General features: G+C 54.8%; 1 protein-coding gene across 1 annotated transcript; it reads left to right on the forward strand.

Annotated features, from left to right (window-relative positions):
* Positions 1-1,073: 1,073 nt before the first annotated feature.
* On the forward strand, positions 1,074-14,542 carry ARHGAP33 (Rho GTPase activating protein 33). The gene is given in 23 exon segments (XM_084906818.1): positions 1,074-1,243; positions 3,197-3,294; positions 3,373-3,457; positions 3,770-3,850; positions 3,955-4,092; positions 4,524-4,616; positions 5,186-5,308; positions 5,399-5,476; positions 5,552-5,618; positions 5,702-5,761; positions 5,851-6,003; positions 6,087-6,189; positions 7,550-7,694; positions 7,774-7,856; positions 7,940-8,047; positions 9,290-9,435; positions 10,071-10,224; positions 10,309-10,454; positions 10,531-10,605; positions 12,152-12,808; positions 12,898-13,313; positions 13,316-13,369; positions 13,371-14,542. Coding segments are annotated over 23 exon segments (3,873 nt in total). The 5' UTR covers positions 1,074-1,237; the 3' UTR covers positions 14,175-14,542.
* The last annotated feature ends 1,622 nt before the right edge of the window (positions 14,543-16,164 follow it).

The following is a 16,164-nucleotide window of genomic DNA, read 5'->3' on the forward strand; positions in this document are numbered from 1 at the left end:
AGGCTGGAGGCTGACCTGTAATAAGCAGTAGAGAAAGCAAATAAAGTATCCAGTGGGTAGAGCCAAGACACAGAGTGCCTAGAATTATGTTCCAGGCAGGGCATTTGAGTCAGTGGAAAATGTCCATTGGCCAATGTGCTCAGTATTCTGACATTCAAGGTATGGCTTAGACAAAACCAGTTTGGCTCAGTGGATAGAGCAGTGTTTCCCAACCTTCTCTCATGATGAGAATCACCTGGTGGAGTTGTTAAAACACAGATTCCTGAATCCCAACTAAGAAGTGCTAAACTAGAATTTTTGAGAACATATAGGTAAAATTGCATACCTAACTTAGTGCTCTGTATATAACATCTGTGTTAGAGCACTAGTTAAGTATACAATTTTACCTATATGTTCCTAAAAATTCTAGTTTAGCACTTCTTAGTTGGGATTCAGGAATCTGTGTTTTAACAACTCCACCAGGTGATTCTCATCATGAGAGAAGGTTGGGAAACACTGGGATAGAGCGTCGGTTTGCGGACTGAAAGGTCCTGGGTTCGATTCCAGTCAAGGGCATGTACCTTGGTTGTGGGCACATCCCCAGTAGGAGGTGTGCAGGAGGCAGCTGATCTATGTTTCTCTCTCATCGATGTTTCTAGCTTTCTATCCCTCTCTCTTCCTCTCTGTAAAAAATCAATAAAAAATATATTTAAAAAAACTATCTTCATGTAAATATTTTTAAAAAAGGACTGAAACTGAAAAGCTGCTTGGGGATGGACAAAAGCCCTGAGCCCACGGGAGAATCCCGGTAGGAGTGTCGGAGGAGTGGTACCTAAGAATGGACTAAGGGGAGGGCCATTGCTTGGTGTTAGAAAAAGCAAAGCTTAAAGAACCTGGGGGGCGGGGGGGGGCGGGTCTCAGGAGAAGAAAGACGGCCGATGAAAGGTCCTGGGCGCGGCGCTGTCAAACTCTTGGGGCGGGACCGAAGAGACCCAGCCGGGAACGCGTTCAAGCCGAAGCCAATGGAAAGCCGCCGGGTGGGCGGGGCGTCCTAGGCCGAGGGCGGGGCCAATGAGGAGCGGCGCCGCGCCCGCTGTCCCCGCCCCGAGGTGAGCGGCGGAGCGGCCGGAGGCGGAGACTACAGTTGCCCGCGCGCGGCTCGCGCCCTCCCCTTTGTGTCGCCATGGCGGCGGCTTCGGCGATGAGGACGACGATGGAGGGGTCTAGCGCGGCCAGCGCCTGAGGAGGCCTCGCGACCATGGTGGTGAGGGGCCTACGCGGCCGTCAGACCATCCGCGTGGCAGTCTGTCCGTGCAAGGCCCGGCCCCGCGCGCCCCGCCCCCGGCCCCGCCCGAGCCCGGGGCCTGCGCCTCCCCTCACCCCTCGTCCGGGTCCTCTGGTCCCGCAGCCCGGCCGGGTCCGAGCCCTCACCCCGGCCCCGCCCTCTCAGCGTGCGTCTCCTTCCACCGCCCCGCGGGGTGTTCGTGGCCGAAGGCTTGGACTTGGAGGAGGAGGGGCAGGTCTCGGGAAGGATCCGGCATCTCCCCACCCCCACAGGGGCCTGCGGAAGCTCCCCTGACTCCTCACTGCCCCATACGCGAGCCATCTTCATTGTCCTCAACCTCCACCCTTCCGGGCCTAGCCCCCTCCGCCTCCTCCCACCAGACACTTTTTCATTCTCGAGCCTCACCCCACTCAGCTCCATCCTCAGCCTAACCCTTTTCTTCTCTTTCTCATCATTTTCACCCAGCCCAGGCCCACTCAACCAAACCTCCCCTACTCCCATCAGCCTGAACCTTTACCTCATGCTTTCCAGCTGCTCCCCTCCTACGTACTCCACTCCAACCCCAGCACTGATCCTTGGGTCCTCTCCATCTTGTCCTCATCCTCCCTCCCCTACCGGCTCCCTCTTCCACCATGCTGCTCCTGCTCATTCATCCATTCCCTCATTCCCTCCCTTAACAGATATTCACTGAGACTTATGCAAGCCCATGCTCTAGACACAGAGAAAGTTAGAACCCATCCTGCTTTGGGGAGTTTCATGGGTTGGAAAGGGACAGATCCGAGGGGGAGACCCAAGAATGAACTTGGGGTTGCAGGGATATGAAGGAGGGAGAAGCTAGAGCCAGTCCGGGAAATCCCCATCTGGCAGCTGGTTAATTCCTCAGATTTTATCCGGTCCCTGCTGGCAACTGGGCTGCTGAAGTTGGGCATGAGACCCATCGAGGAATCAGGCACAACCCTACCTGGGAGGAGCACCAATTCTGTGTCCCCCCACTCCCCCTGTGCTGGGTGGGCAATGCTGGGGAGCTGGGGGCTTAGCTCCAGGCTGTGATGCTGGGAGGTCACAGTCCAATGTGGGAGATGGACTTGATGCCAGATGGTGACGTCTCAGAGTGCTCAGGGCTATGGGAAAAACCCAAGCAGAGTCATCAAGCTAGAATGGAGGAACTTGAGGGGATGGGAGAGTCCAGAAGAGGTGACTGATACAGCCTGAAGTGTCAGGGAGAACTGAGAGGAGGAAACGCGAAGGGTTGAGATGGGGGAGATGCGGAAGAGAGCATCTAGTGAAAGAATGGGGAAGGGTGTTCCATGCAAAGGGGACAGCCTCTGCAAAGGCCTAGAAGGAAATGAGAAGATGTGCTTTTGTTGGGCTCTTAAAAATTTGAGAGCTCTGAGAGTGGAGGCAATGGGAAGAGATAAGGGTGGAGAGAGAAACAGAGACCAGAGAATTATCTTGAAGACAACAGGGAGCCATTGAAGGTCCATGAGACAGGCAGATTTGTGTTGTGTGAAAATTATACTAGTGCTTGCTGTCGAGATGCTGGTAGGAGGGGAGAGGTTGGAAGCAGGAAGACTGATAAACTGGGAGCTGTGGTTGTCCAGACAGTGATGAGAGGCGTGGAGAGGCGCAACTGGAAGATGACTATATTCTGCAGGGGCTACAGGAGGAGTATAATCCAGAGAGATGGTACCAGCCTTCTTTCTTCCTGCCTCACCCTTGGCCCCTCCTCTTCTAGCCCCTCACCCCAGACCACACAGGAAGATGAAGAGCTGTCCTCATCTGGTCTTCACCTCCCCCTAGCCTCTGCTCCTCCATGCTCAGGGCAGTGTATGGAGTGATTCAGGCCTCTAGGCTCAAGGTGGCAGATAACAATGCTCCTGCTGTCTCTGCTCCCATCCCTGGGGGCCTCTGATTCTTCTTTTTGCTCTACAGGCCCGTAGCACTGACAGCCTGGATGGCCCAGGAGAGGGCTCAGTGCAGCCCCTGCCCCCCACTGGGGGTCCCAGTGTGAAGGAGAAGCCTGGGAAGAGGTGAGAGGTGAGGGAGAGGCCCAGCTTAGGAGGGGGCCAAGCATAGGAGCCACCAGTGATGTGTCCCCTGTCTTCCAGGCTCTCGGCTCCTCGAGGTCCCTTTCCCCGGCTGGCTGACTGTGCCCATTTCCATTATGAGAATGTTGACTTTGGCCACATTCAGGTATGAGGGTTTTCACCCAGGTGGGAAGATGGGATCCCACCCTACCCCTGAGATCTGTCCCTGGGACTGGCTGCTCTACCCGTCTGAGAAGTCGGTGGCAGGAGTTGCAGGGCGGGAAGGAAGAGCTGTTCATCATTCATCATTTGTTCCTTTATTCATTTTGCAACAACTTTTTGTTAGGTGTGTGCTCTGTGGCATCACTAGGCCCTGCCCTTGGAGAGCACAGCCCCATCCCTAGATAGTGCCAACTTGGAGAGGTTAGGACAGGAACAAAAGTGAGACCCTCCCCTGGGCTTTTCTTTCCTTCTACAGCTCCTGCTGTCTCCAGAGCGTGATGGCTCTAGCTTCTCTGGGGAGAATGAGCTGGTGTTTGGGGTGCAGGTGACCTGTCAGGTAAGGCCACTCTGCCTCTCATCTGGCCTGTCGGACTGGTTGCCATGGTCCTCAGCTCAGTGAAATAGGACCACTGCCCCTTTTTGTCCCTCACCCTCCCACAGGGCCGTTCTTGGCCAGTTCTTCGCAGTTACGATGACTTCCGTTCCCTGGATACCCACCTCCACCGGTGCATATTTGACCGGAGATTTTCCTGCCTCCCAGAGCTTCCCCCACCTCCAGAGGGCGCCAAGGCTGCCCAGGTAAACTGCTGGTTATCTCATCCCTGCCTCAGCCATGATGTGTCCTCATCTTCGATGTGTGAAACCATCAAGGCAGGAGGGATTGATAAATATTTAATCAGGAGTATGGCCTGACTCCCAACCTATCAGAGTGGAGAGACCATAGGACTGCAGCAAGGTTCTGGAGCCCCTCTTTAGCTTTAGGATCATAAAGACTTCCAGGGAGTTCCATGGGAGGATCAATATGGCCAGACCAATGGAAGCACACAGGAGCTTGATGTAGTCTGTTACCAACTACTATGACAATATTTAGTACTTAACAGTAGAGTGGCACACATGCATTGAGGGTTGAATTTCTGTCCTGCTTGGAGACAGGCTAAGGCAGTATAGAAGGGCAATGGGCTCTCTCAGGGGTCTCCTCACAAGGGCCCCCCCTGACAATCTAACCACAGATGTTGATGCCGCTGCTGCTGCAGTACCTGGAGACCCTGTCAGGACTGGTGGACAGTAACCTCAACTGTGGGCCCGTGCTCACCTGGATGGAGGTGGGCCTGGGCAACGGGGCTCGAAGTTGGGAGGGAGGGAGGGATGTTGGAAGAGTGAGAACCAGCCTGGGAGTGTGTGTGGGCACAGGAAGGAAATGAGCCGGACAGGAGGAGTCACTGGTATTTCAGTGTCTGTTTAGGTGTATGTCTGTTAGAATGAGTGTGTGTGTGTGTGTGTGTGTGTGTGTGTTAGCAGGTGTTGGGCTATGGGGAGAATTTCAAGGTATACCAAATGGTTTTGGCTGTAACTCACAGAAGAATGCCTGGCTAAGAGTGACTTAAACCAGCAGTTTTTAGATAGCAGATGTGCAGTGTCTGCTATGGATGGTGAGGGTGCAGGGGTGTATCAGGAGGACTTCAGGGTAGAGGAATCCTGAGGCATGTAAGAGGAAGGAAGGGGCCTTGTTTTGGAAGGGGCATGAATTTAGATGTTTGATCAATAGCTCTGAGTGGTTGGGGCTCTTAGATGTGGAGCAAGTAGTGGCCTGCACTGGGCCTGGAAGAGCCTTCTCTGCCTTAATTATGTATTACCTTCTGCCTCTCCCTGCCACATTCACCCTCCACCTCAGTTGGACAACCATGGCAGGCGACTGCTCCTCAGTGAGGAGGCCTCCCTCAATATCCCTGCAGTGGCTGCTGCCCATGTGGTGAAACGGTACACAGCTCAGGCACCAGACGAGCTGTCCTTCGAGGTGAGGCTGTGGGGGGCGGGGCACACTCCATCTGGACTCCCCTCTTCCGGCCACTTCTGACCCTCCGTCATCTCATCTGCCCACTCCTAGGTGGGAGACATTGTCTCCGTGATCGACATGCCGCCCACAGAGGATCGGAGCTGGTGGCGAGGCAAGCGAGGCTTCCAGGTGAGCCTGGGTTGGTGGGGCTAGGGCGCTGTGCTAGCTAGGGTGGCCCAGGCACTGACCCTGACCCCTCTGCAGGTTGGTTTCTTCCCCAGCGAGTGTGTGGAGCTATTCACAGAGCGGCCCAGTCCGGGACTCAAGGGGGGTAAGTGCCAGCAGCAAAGTGGGGAATCCTTCCTGCATCCTTTGCCTGCTGTCCATCCTTTCCACCCATAGTTCACCCCACAGATGCCGATGGTCTCCTGTGTGGTGTTCCGGCTCCCCAGGGTGTCTCCTCTTTGACCTCAGGTAATGGAAATAAGAGGCTATGTCCCTGCCTCCTCCCTAGCGGACTGATAACTGCACTGACCCTGTGTGACCTGCTTTTACTCTCACAGCTGTGCCCCGGTCACGTGGGAAGCTGGCTGGCCTCCTTCGTACCTTCATGCGCTCCCGCCCTTCTCGGCAGCGGCTGCGACAACGGGGTATCCTGCGGCAGAGGGTGTTTGGCTGCGACCTTGGAGAGCACCTCAGTAACTCAGGCCAGGACGGTGAGGTCCGAGCCCACCTGCCTAGCCCACCCTCCCACCCAGGATTTGACCCGCCCATTCCTGACCCCACTGCTCTCTCCCAGTGCCCCAGGTGCTTCGCTGTTGCTCTGAGTTTATTGAGGCCCATGGGGTAGTGGATGGAATCTACCGACTCTCAGGCGTGTCATCCAATATCCAGAGGCTCCGGTGAGGGCCCTCCACCAACCTCTTCCCTCCACAAACATTTATTGAACATCATTTCTAGTCTAGGCCCCATGCCATGTGCTGGTGACAAGGGTTCTTGGGAGTTGGGAGGGCATCTAACAGGGTTGGATCAGGGCTGTGGACAGGGAGGGCTTCTTTGAGGCAGGGACTCCAGCTGAGGCCTGAAAGGTGAGAGCAGAATGAGTGTTGCAAGTAGAGAGATAACCTTCACTGAGTACTTGCTACCTGCCAAACACTGGGCACTGGGGACCAGAGATTCCCACCCTCACATGCTAGAGGTAGAGACAAATAAGGAAATGAGAGAGTTTACTAGAAGATGACAAGGGCTATGGAGAAAAAGAGATGGGCGGTAAGGAGAATCATAATAGTAAATCTGGGAGGGATAGTGCAGCGTTAAATAGGGTGGGCAGTGAAGGCCTCTTGGAGGGGAGCTCCTTTTGGAGGAGGGGAGGGAGTGAGCGAGCCATGTGGATATTCTGGGAAAAGCATTCATGGCAGTCCAAAAGGCAAAGTAGCAGGACATGATGTCTAAGAAGTAATTAGGGGCAGTGTGTGCAAGACCTTTTTTTAAAAAAATATATTTTTATTGATTTTAAAGAGGAAGGGAGAGGGATAGAGAGATAGAAGCATCAATGATGAGAATCATTGATTGGCTGCCTCCTGCACGCCCCCTACTGGGGGTCGTGTCCACAACCTGAGTATGTGCCCTTGGCTGGAATCGAACCTGGGACCCTTCAGCCTGTAGGCCAACGCTCTTATCCACTGAGCCAGACCAGCTAGGGCTGTGCAAAGCCTTTTTAACAACTGTTTGGATTTTGGCTTTTACACTGGAGGGTTCTGAGACATGCCAGTCTAAGAGGTGGGAAGGAGTGGGGCACAAGTGTTGAGACTGACAGGAGGTCCTGAAGTGAGAGTAGAGAGCCCAGAGGTGTGAGAGATGTAGCATGAGTTCATGTGCATTGAGCATTTCCCCTCGAGCAGTGAGACACAACCAGACAATTGTGAGGAGGGACTACTGGGATTTCAGCCAGTTTTCCAGTGACTTCTTGAAGTCAGTAGAATGGCATTATGTGCTGGAAGTAGCAGGGCTGTGCTCTGGAATCAGGTAGCCTTGGGCAGCTGTAGGAGGGACACCTCCCACCTGAGCTTCAGTGTCTTCCTCTATGAAAGAGCGCCCCTGCCTTTGGCAGACAGGGTTATTGCAGAGGAAGTAAGCCTGTCTTTTGAGGAGCACAGTGCAGGAAGAGGGTCGCATCCATCTGTGGACAGTGGGTATGGGGTGCACAGCTAGGCGGACCAGCTCTGACACGAGTCTTTCTTCTCTTCGACCTGGTGGCCTCAGGCATGAGTTTGACAGTGAGAGGATCCCTGAACTGTCTGGCCCCACCTTCCTACAGGACATTCACAGTGTGTCTTCTCTCTGCAAGCTCTACTTCCGAGAGCTGCCCAACCCCCTGCTCACATATCAGCTCTACGGGAAGTTCAGTGTGAGTAAAGGAGATAGTGAGGTTGGAGGGTGCTGGGATGCATCAGGCCAGTCCCCATCATGCCTGTGCACAATCTCAGGAGGCCATGTCAGTGCCTGGGGAGGATGAACGCCTGGTGCGTGTCCATGATGTCATCCAACAGCTGCCCCCGCCACACTATAGGTAAACCAGGAGGGGTAGGGAAGGGCTGTGGTGGGCTCACAAGGGAGTTGAGGCTCAGGTGTCCCCTTCCACTCTCATCCCAGGACCCTGGAGTACCTGCTGAGGCACTTGGCCCGCATGGCAAGACACAGTGCCAATACCAGCATGCATGCCCGCAATCTGGCCATTGTCTGGGCACCCAACCTGCTACGGTAAGCTGGCCAGCCTGTCACCTGCAGTTCCCTCCCATGGGCTGAGCCCCAGTCTCCCCCTACTTCTACAGATACCCTAGGGACTCGCCCAACTTTTGTTTCTCTTGTTCATTTCATTCACCATGTACTTCAGCATTGGGGATGGAGTAGTGAGCAAGATCCTGGACTCCTGGGCTCATATTCTCACAGGAAGGTGGACAATAAACTAGTAATAAGGAAACACAGAGAATGGTCTGATAGTAGTGAGTGGCAAGCATAAAGATTACAAAGCAGGGAAGGGGCATGCACAGGGTTATGGCATTTTGGGATGTGTAGGTGGTAGGGAAGGCTTCAGTAAAAAGTTTTTGATAGCCAGCAGCACAGAAAGCCAGGCAAGCTCTCTGTCCTAAATAAAATATGTGGTGGGTATAAGAACTATTACAGGGGGGTGGAGGGTGGGGAGACAAAGATAGACCTGGAATCAGAAAGTTTACAATTTTAAATAAGGTAGATGGGGAAGACTCCACTGAGATTAACATTTGAGTTAAGAACTGTAGCAAGTGAGATCTGGGGAGGAGTAAACCAGACCGAAGGAACAATGAGTTGCAATGGTCCTGAGGCTGGGTCAGGAGGAACAGTGGGGAGGCCATTGTGGCTGGAACTGAGTGAGTGAGTGAGTGAGTAAGGGGCTGACAGGGAGGAGATGATGAGGTCAGGTAGGTGATGGGGACCGGGATAGAGGAGGAATGACTTATACGTTGTGAGTCATGTGAGGACTGCTTTCCCCAGGAGGTGTTCCCAGCTTCCTCCACCTCTGCATGAGCAGCAGACTGGGGGTGGGGGAGGGGGGGATGGGACCAGAAGACCAGAGAGGAGGTGGCTGTGGTAGCCAGAAGGGAGAGGATGGAGGGTAGGGCAGTAGAGGGGGAGAACAGTTTAGATTCTGGACAGATTTTGTGGGAGGAGCCCACAAGGTTTTTAGGCAGATTGGATGTGGGTGTGAGGGAAAGAGAAGTAAAGGACAATACCAAGGTGTCTTGCCTGAACCACTAAAGGACTGCATTGACTGAGATGGGGAAGGTGGTGAGGGAGCAAGTTGGGGAAAAGTTGAGAACCAAGTTGTTTGGTTCTCAATTTGATAAAATCAGAGCTGCTGTTGACAGTCTTTGCTTCTATTAGCTCCCTACCTAACCTAGTCACAACCCTCCCCCTCCTCCAGCTGTGGCTCAAGGCACCTGACCTCTCTCTCCCTCTCCCATTCAGGTCCATGGAGCTGGAGTCAGTGGGGCTGGGTGGGGCAGCAGCCTTCCGTGAGGTGCGGGTGCAGTCAGTGGTGGTGGAATTCCTGCTCACCCATGTGGATGTCCTGTTCAGTGACACCTTCACCTCTGCTGGCCTCGACCCTGCAGGTATGCTCGTCCAGTCTCCTGATGTCCTGGCTACTGCCTCCTCATTGTCAGGACTGCAGTGGGAGGGCAGGGGGCTCCCAGCCCTGTCCCTACCCACTGAAGCTATACCTCCTTCCTGGCTCCTTGAGGACCCCGCCCCGGCCTCTCCCTCCCCTCCCCACCCTTCTCATTTCAGCTCCTACGCTCAGGATCCCTACTTCTTGGCCTGGACATCGTTCTTCCTCCACCCCTTGTAGCTCCTGGGGGTGCTTGGGGCCAGAGGTCCTCCTGGGAGGAGGTGGGAGGTCCCCAGACTTGACCCTGCCCAGGCCCCACCCAGACTCCCCACCCTGCCCCGGACCCCAGCCCAATCAGGATTCAGCACATCGGAGGGCCCTCTGGCCCGAGGTAACTGAAGCCAGAGCCACTGCCTTTGCTGGCTGCTGGGAGCTGCCTCATCAGCTGGTTCTGCCTCATTCCTGCTCACCTGCCTGCTGCCCACTCATTCCCACCTGATCCTCTCTGGTTCCCTGCCTTGCCAGCCAGGGTGGGGGTTATGCTTTGGGGCCGGAGCTTGGGCAGTAGCGCTTAGCTTTACCTGTTGTTGCCTTGAATGTTCCCTGGGCTGACAGCTGCCCACTTTCCCAACTCCCCAGGCCGCTGCCTCCTTCCCAGGCCCAAGTCCCTTGTGGGCAGTTGCCCCTCCACTCGCCTGTTGACACTGGAGGAAGCCCAGGCTCGCACCCAGGGCCGACTGGGGACACCCAATGAATCCACAGCTCCCAAGGCTTCAGACTCTCCTGTGGAAAGGTAAATAGGATACAGGGGAGAGGTGGAACTAGCCTTGAGGTCCCAGCTCCTCAGACTGCCTCCTGTGTCTCACCCAAACCCCAGGAGGAAGGGGGAGAGAGGCCAGAAACAGCGGAAGCCAGGCGGTAGCAGCTGGAAGACTTTCTTTGCACTGGGCCGCGGCCCCAGCATTCCCCGGAAGAAGCCTCTTCCCTGGCTGGGGGGGATGCGTGCCCCACCACAGCCCTCAGGTCAGAGGTCGGGCAGTCAGCGTGGTGGGGGGAGGCACTCTGGAGTGCCTCTGTGACCCTTCTAGTCTCCTTGCAGGCAGCCGACCTGACACAGTCACACTGAGATCTGCCAAGAGTGAGGAGTCTCTGTCATCTCAGGCCAGCGGGGCTGGTGAGCTCGGGGTGGCCTGGCCTGTGGCGGGGTGGAGCCTTCAAATGCTGTACTTCAAATTTGGGGGTTTGGGTGGTTTTTCAGTTTTTAATTTGGACATTGGGTATAATGAATTGGATAAAGCATCACCCTTAGTTCATGACACACTATGATAAATGGTTCATACAGGGTCCTTTCAAACAGTCTTATTCATTCCTTTTGAAAAAAAATGTAAATAATATAATGAATACCCATGCACCCATTGGCCAGAGCTAAAAGAACCCCCACTATCTTATCTTCAAGCTCCTCCCCTCTCATACCTGCTGCCTATCCACCAGAGGCATCCTCTTGATTAAATGTCATCATCTTCATTGATTTTTTTAATTTGTTTGTTAATCCTCACTGGAGGATATTTTTTCCATTGTTTCCTTTTTTTCCTTCTTTTTAAAAAATATATTTTATTGATTTTTTACAGAGAGGAAGAGAGAGGGATAGAGAGCCAGAAACATTGATGAGAGAGAAACATTGATCAGCTGCCTCCTGCACACCCCCCACTGGGGATGTGCCCGCAACCAATGTACATGCTCTTGACCAGAATCGAACCTTGGACCTTTCAGTCCCCAGGTCAATGCTTTATCCACCGAGCCAAACCAGTTTCGACCTTTTTTTTCTTTTAAGAGCAAGTAGAAGAGAGGGAGGAGAGTGGGTGAGAAAAAGGAGATAGAGGAACAGCTATGTGAGAGACACATCGATTGGTTGCCTCCTGCATGCATGTGTCCTGACTAGGGCCAGGGATCAAACCTGCAACCAAGGTACATGCCCTTGACTGGAAATTGAACCCAGGACTCTAGTGAGTGGGCTTAGCTCTAACCACTTAGCAACACTGGTCAGGGCTGTCATCCTTGGATTTAAGGTTTTATCATGTGTAGATATATACATAAACATATTGAGCCGTTCTAGTCATTTTAAAATGTCAATTAAAGGTATAAGAAAGGGTAGTGCTGTATGTGAAACTTGACTTCATTCACCACTGCATTACAGATACCATCGTATTGCCAGGTGTAGCTCAGACTCACTCCTGCCTGCTGATCTTTAGTGTTCCATGTGGATATTTCATTGGGAGTTGCTTGTCCATCCCACTCCTGATGGATTTGGGGCTCTATGGGTGCTCCCTGCCATGCCCACACTCCTGAGAGAGCTCTACCTAGGGTATACTCATGTTCAACTGAACAAGAAAATGTCCAATTGTTTTCTAAACGTGGTCGCCCCAGTCTGTACTCCCAGTAGCCTTGGTTGGGATCCTGTTGGTCTCATGCTCACAGCCATGGGGTTGCCAGACTATTCTGGCCCTTGGGTCTGGAATGGTTTTCCCGAGGGCCTTGCCATTCATTTCCTTTGTCACTGTGAGTCTGAACAGCTCTCCCTGGATTCACAGCCATGTGACCCTACCCACGGAAGTGCCTCTGCATGCTATTTTCCCAGCCTCCTGGGTTGTGTGCTCTGTTCTCACTAATGTGTGGGTATGTAAACTTTTGAGCCCTGACCCTAACTGCCCCCTCCCCCCCAGGCCTCCAGAGGCTGAGCAGGCTACGGCGACCCCACTCGAGCAGTGATGCTTTTCCCGTGGGCCCAGCACCCGCGGGCTCCTGTGAAAGCCTGTCTTCCTCCTCCTCTGCGTCCTCCTCCTCCTCTGCGTCCTCCTCAGCAGCTGGGCTTGGGGCACTTTCCGGCTCCCCCTCTCACCGAACTTCAGCCTGGCTAGATGATGGTGATGATCTGGACTTCAGCCCACCTCACTGCCTGGAGGGGCTCCGGGGGCTCGACTTTGATCCCCTTACCTTTCGCTGCAGTAGCCCTACCCCAGGGGACCCTGCACCTCCTGCCAGCCCGGCCCCCCCAGCCCCTGCTTCTGCCTTCCAACCCAGGGCAACTCCCCAGGCCCTTTTGCCCCATGGGCCCACCAGCTCTGCTTCACCCACTGCCCTGGACATCTCAGAGCCCCTGGCTGTATCAGTGCCACCTGCTGTTTTGGAGCTGCTAGGGGCTGGGGGAACACCTGCCTCACTCGCCCCAAAACCAGCACTCAGCCCCAGCCTAGGCCTGTGCCCCCATGCCATCCCCCTGCTACCACACGGAGCTGAAACCCAGCTGAGTGACACCTGTCCACAGGAGATCTGCAGCAACCTAGCACTACCCGGTCCCGGGGAAGCCCAACGACAGCATGGTGAGTCCTCAACCCATCCAACACCCTCACAGACCCTGAGGCTGCATCCAAGACCTGGCTGATGCCCCTTCCCATTCTTCTCTGTATAGGGCCTGTCATGGATTCACCACTGCTGCTCCCACCCCTATCCCTCCTGCGCCCTGGGGGGGCCCCACCTCCGCCCCCCAAGAACCCAGCACGTCTCATGGCCCTGGCCCTGGCTGAGCAGGCTCAGCAGGTGGCCCAGAGACAGAGCCAACAGGAGCATGGGAGTACCCCATCTGCTTCTCGCTCCCCTTTCTACTGCTCACTGTCCCTGGAGGTGGGCGGTGAGCCCCTTGGGACCTCAGGGAGTGGGCCACCCGCCCCCTCCCTACCCCACCCTGATGCCTGGGCTCCAGGACCCCCACCCTCCCTACCACGACAACGAAGTGTTGGGAGCCTGGTGAGGAGCCAGCGGCCCATGGGGATCTCAAGGAGGGGACACAGAAACTCTGCCCAGGTCAGTGCCCAGCTCAGGAAGGGTGGGGGCTTCAGGGCTATGCCAGGGACATTGGGCCATTTCCTATGTTGTGTCTCCTCACAGGTTCTTTCTTCTGTGAGAACCCCTGGCTGCTTCTCCTCAGCTCCCCAGGAGTGCCTGCCACCTTTTCTTGGGGTCCCAAAACCAGGCTTGTACCCCCTGACCTCCACCTCCTTCCAGCCAAGTTCCCCAACCCCAGTCTGGAGGAGCCCTTTAGGTCCCCCTACACCACTTGACAGGGGAGAGAACCTGTACTATGAGATTGAGGCAGGTGAGGGGTCCCCCTACTCTGGCACCACCCAGTCCTGGAGTCCCTTTCGCTCCATGCCACCAGATAGGCTTAATGCCTCATATGGCATGCTTGACCAATCACCACCATTTCATAGGTCCCCTGACTTCCTACTCAGCTACCCGCCACCCCCCTCCTGCTTTCCCCATAACCACCTGGGCTATTCAGCCCTTCAGCACCCTGCCCGGTGCCCCACTCGGCCTGAGCCCCTCTATGTCAACCTAGCTCTAGGGCCCAGGGGTCCCTCATCCACCTCTTCCAGCTCCTCTTCCCCTCCAGCTCCTCATCCCCATAGCCATTCAGATTCAGGCTCCACAGCCCCCCACCTTCCTCAGAAAGAGAGGGCTCCCTGGGAACCCCACACCCCTCACAGGGTGCCTGGGGCCTGGGGCTCTCCTGAGCCTCTCCTGTACTGCAGGGCAGCTCCACCAGCCTATGGGGGGCAGGGCAAGCACCACCGAGGGTCCTTGTACAGGAATGGAGGCCAAGGAAGGGAGGGGGCTGGTCCCCCACCCCCTTACCCCACTCCCAGCTGGTCCCTTCACTCTGAGGGCCAGACCCGAAGTTACTGCTGAATCAGAGCAGAGACCTTCCTCCCTTTCCTTCTCACTGATCTTGGCCCAACCCAATTCCTTGTTTTGTATTTTCTTGAGCTCCTGACCCCTATTCCAGGTTTCTAACTTTGTAACTTGCTTCTGATGTGGATCCCTAACCTGTATGGCTTCCCTACCCTGGACTAAAGGCACCCTACCCCCCACCAACCTCTATCATGGGGCTCTCACACAAATCTGAGGGCTAGGCTGACACACTGTCCTTCCTCTGCCTCCAGGAGCCCCAGCATGTCTTGACCTTCACACAGGGGTTGGGGGCAGCTCCTGCCCGTCACCCACATGCCCCACTAAACCATCTGACAAAATTAATGAATAAAAATGGTGAAAATGTGGCTGTTAGTGTCATGCTGGGACTAGGCTCAGTGAACAAAGAGGCAATAGGTTGCTTTATCATTTTTAAAAATATATTTTACTGATTTTTTACAGAGGAGAAGGATAGTTAGAAACACTGATGAAAGAGAAACATTGATCAGCTGCCTCCTGCACACCCCCTACTGGGGATGTGCCTGCAACCAAGGTACATGTCCTTGACCGGAATCGAACCTGGGACCCTTCAGTATGCAGGCCATCGCTTTATCCACAGAGCCAAACCAGTCAGGGCTGCTTTATCATTTTTATTTAAATATGTATTTATTGATTTTAGAGAGATAGAAACATCGATGAGATAGAAACATTATCAGTTGGTTGCCTCCTGAATACACCCTTCTGGGAATCAAACCTGCAACCTGGGCATATACCCTGACTGGGAATGGAACTGGTAATCTCTTGGTTCATGGATCAGCGCTCAACCTCTGAGCCAAACTGGCTGGGCTGCTTTATCATTTTATCACTTTAGCAGGTGCTGAGTGGGGAGTCCCTCCTGAGATACTCTTAGGGATTGGTAACTGCAGAGGGGCTGTGGATATCTTAAGAATCTGTGTTAGGAGTGGGGTTCAGGCTGGGCCTGTCTCTGAGTTAGCATCTACCTTGCAGCTCTGCCATAATCTCTAGCAGATCCATCCTGGGGAGGAGTGGGGAAGGGATGGACTAAGGGTTACCTTAAGTATGAGGAAGGGGCCCCTGGGCCCTCCTACCAGGGCCCATTTCTCACTGGTACATGCTGAAGAAGGGACCTCCTCTCTGCTCAGGGCTGGCTGTCGCGGAAAAGGCAGTAGCTGCCACCAGTAGACATGAGGCTCAGGATAGACCTGGCGGTGTTTGGCGGGGAGGGGAGGTGAGGAGTCTGGTCCAGGGCATGATCTCAGGGTCTTCTGCTTCACCTGCCCTGGTGGCCTCTGTCAGCAACCTCCAGGGTATGGAAGCCTCTGTAGGTCAGCAGGCTCTGAGGGCTGGGGTCCAGCAAGGCAGCTCTGTGCTGCCACAACCCCTACAGCACTGGGATTTTGGCTGAGAGCTGCACCAGAGCCCTGGCTGCCTGGCAGGGAAGTTGGGTCCTGAAGGCTTGGGTGCAGGGCAGAGCCCTGGGGGAGCAGGGTTTGTCAGGGCTCACAGGCCAGTGAGGGGACAGTTGGGAGTCTCAGGAAGTGGTTCCTGCTCAGAGGAGAGGCAGCCAAAGAAACATGACTACTGGGGAGATGGGTCACAAGTTAGGGATTGAATGGTCACATAGATCTTTAGGGATATCCATACTGGAGCTGGGCTCCAGGCAGTGGTGCAGGCTCACCCTGGTGGTGCGGCTGTGGCCTAGGCAAAGGTCAGAGCTGGGACTGGCGCTGCTGCCAGATTCTTAGGCTGGGCTCCTCTGGACTCGTCTGTGGCCAGTGACCTCAGGAGTCTCCAAGGCCATCAGAGAGCTAGAATTGGTGGCTTAGGTGCCCCACAGCTCCCTTTGATTCTCCACATCCCTGCCCTGGCTCCTGCCTGGAATAGGGAGGGGCCTCGGGATGTCACAGGCCTGAGCGTAGTCTTACCTCCGGGAGCCAGCTCATAGTACAGTGTCACTGGGGGTCAAACC

This window comes from Pipistrellus hanaki (assembly GCF_964339955.1).
Source record: "Pipistrellus hanaki genome assembly, chromosome: 15".
In the NCBI taxonomy this organism is placed as follows: domain Eukaryota; kingdom Metazoa; phylum Chordata; class Mammalia; order Chiroptera; family Vespertilionidae; genus Pipistrellus; species Pipistrellus hanaki.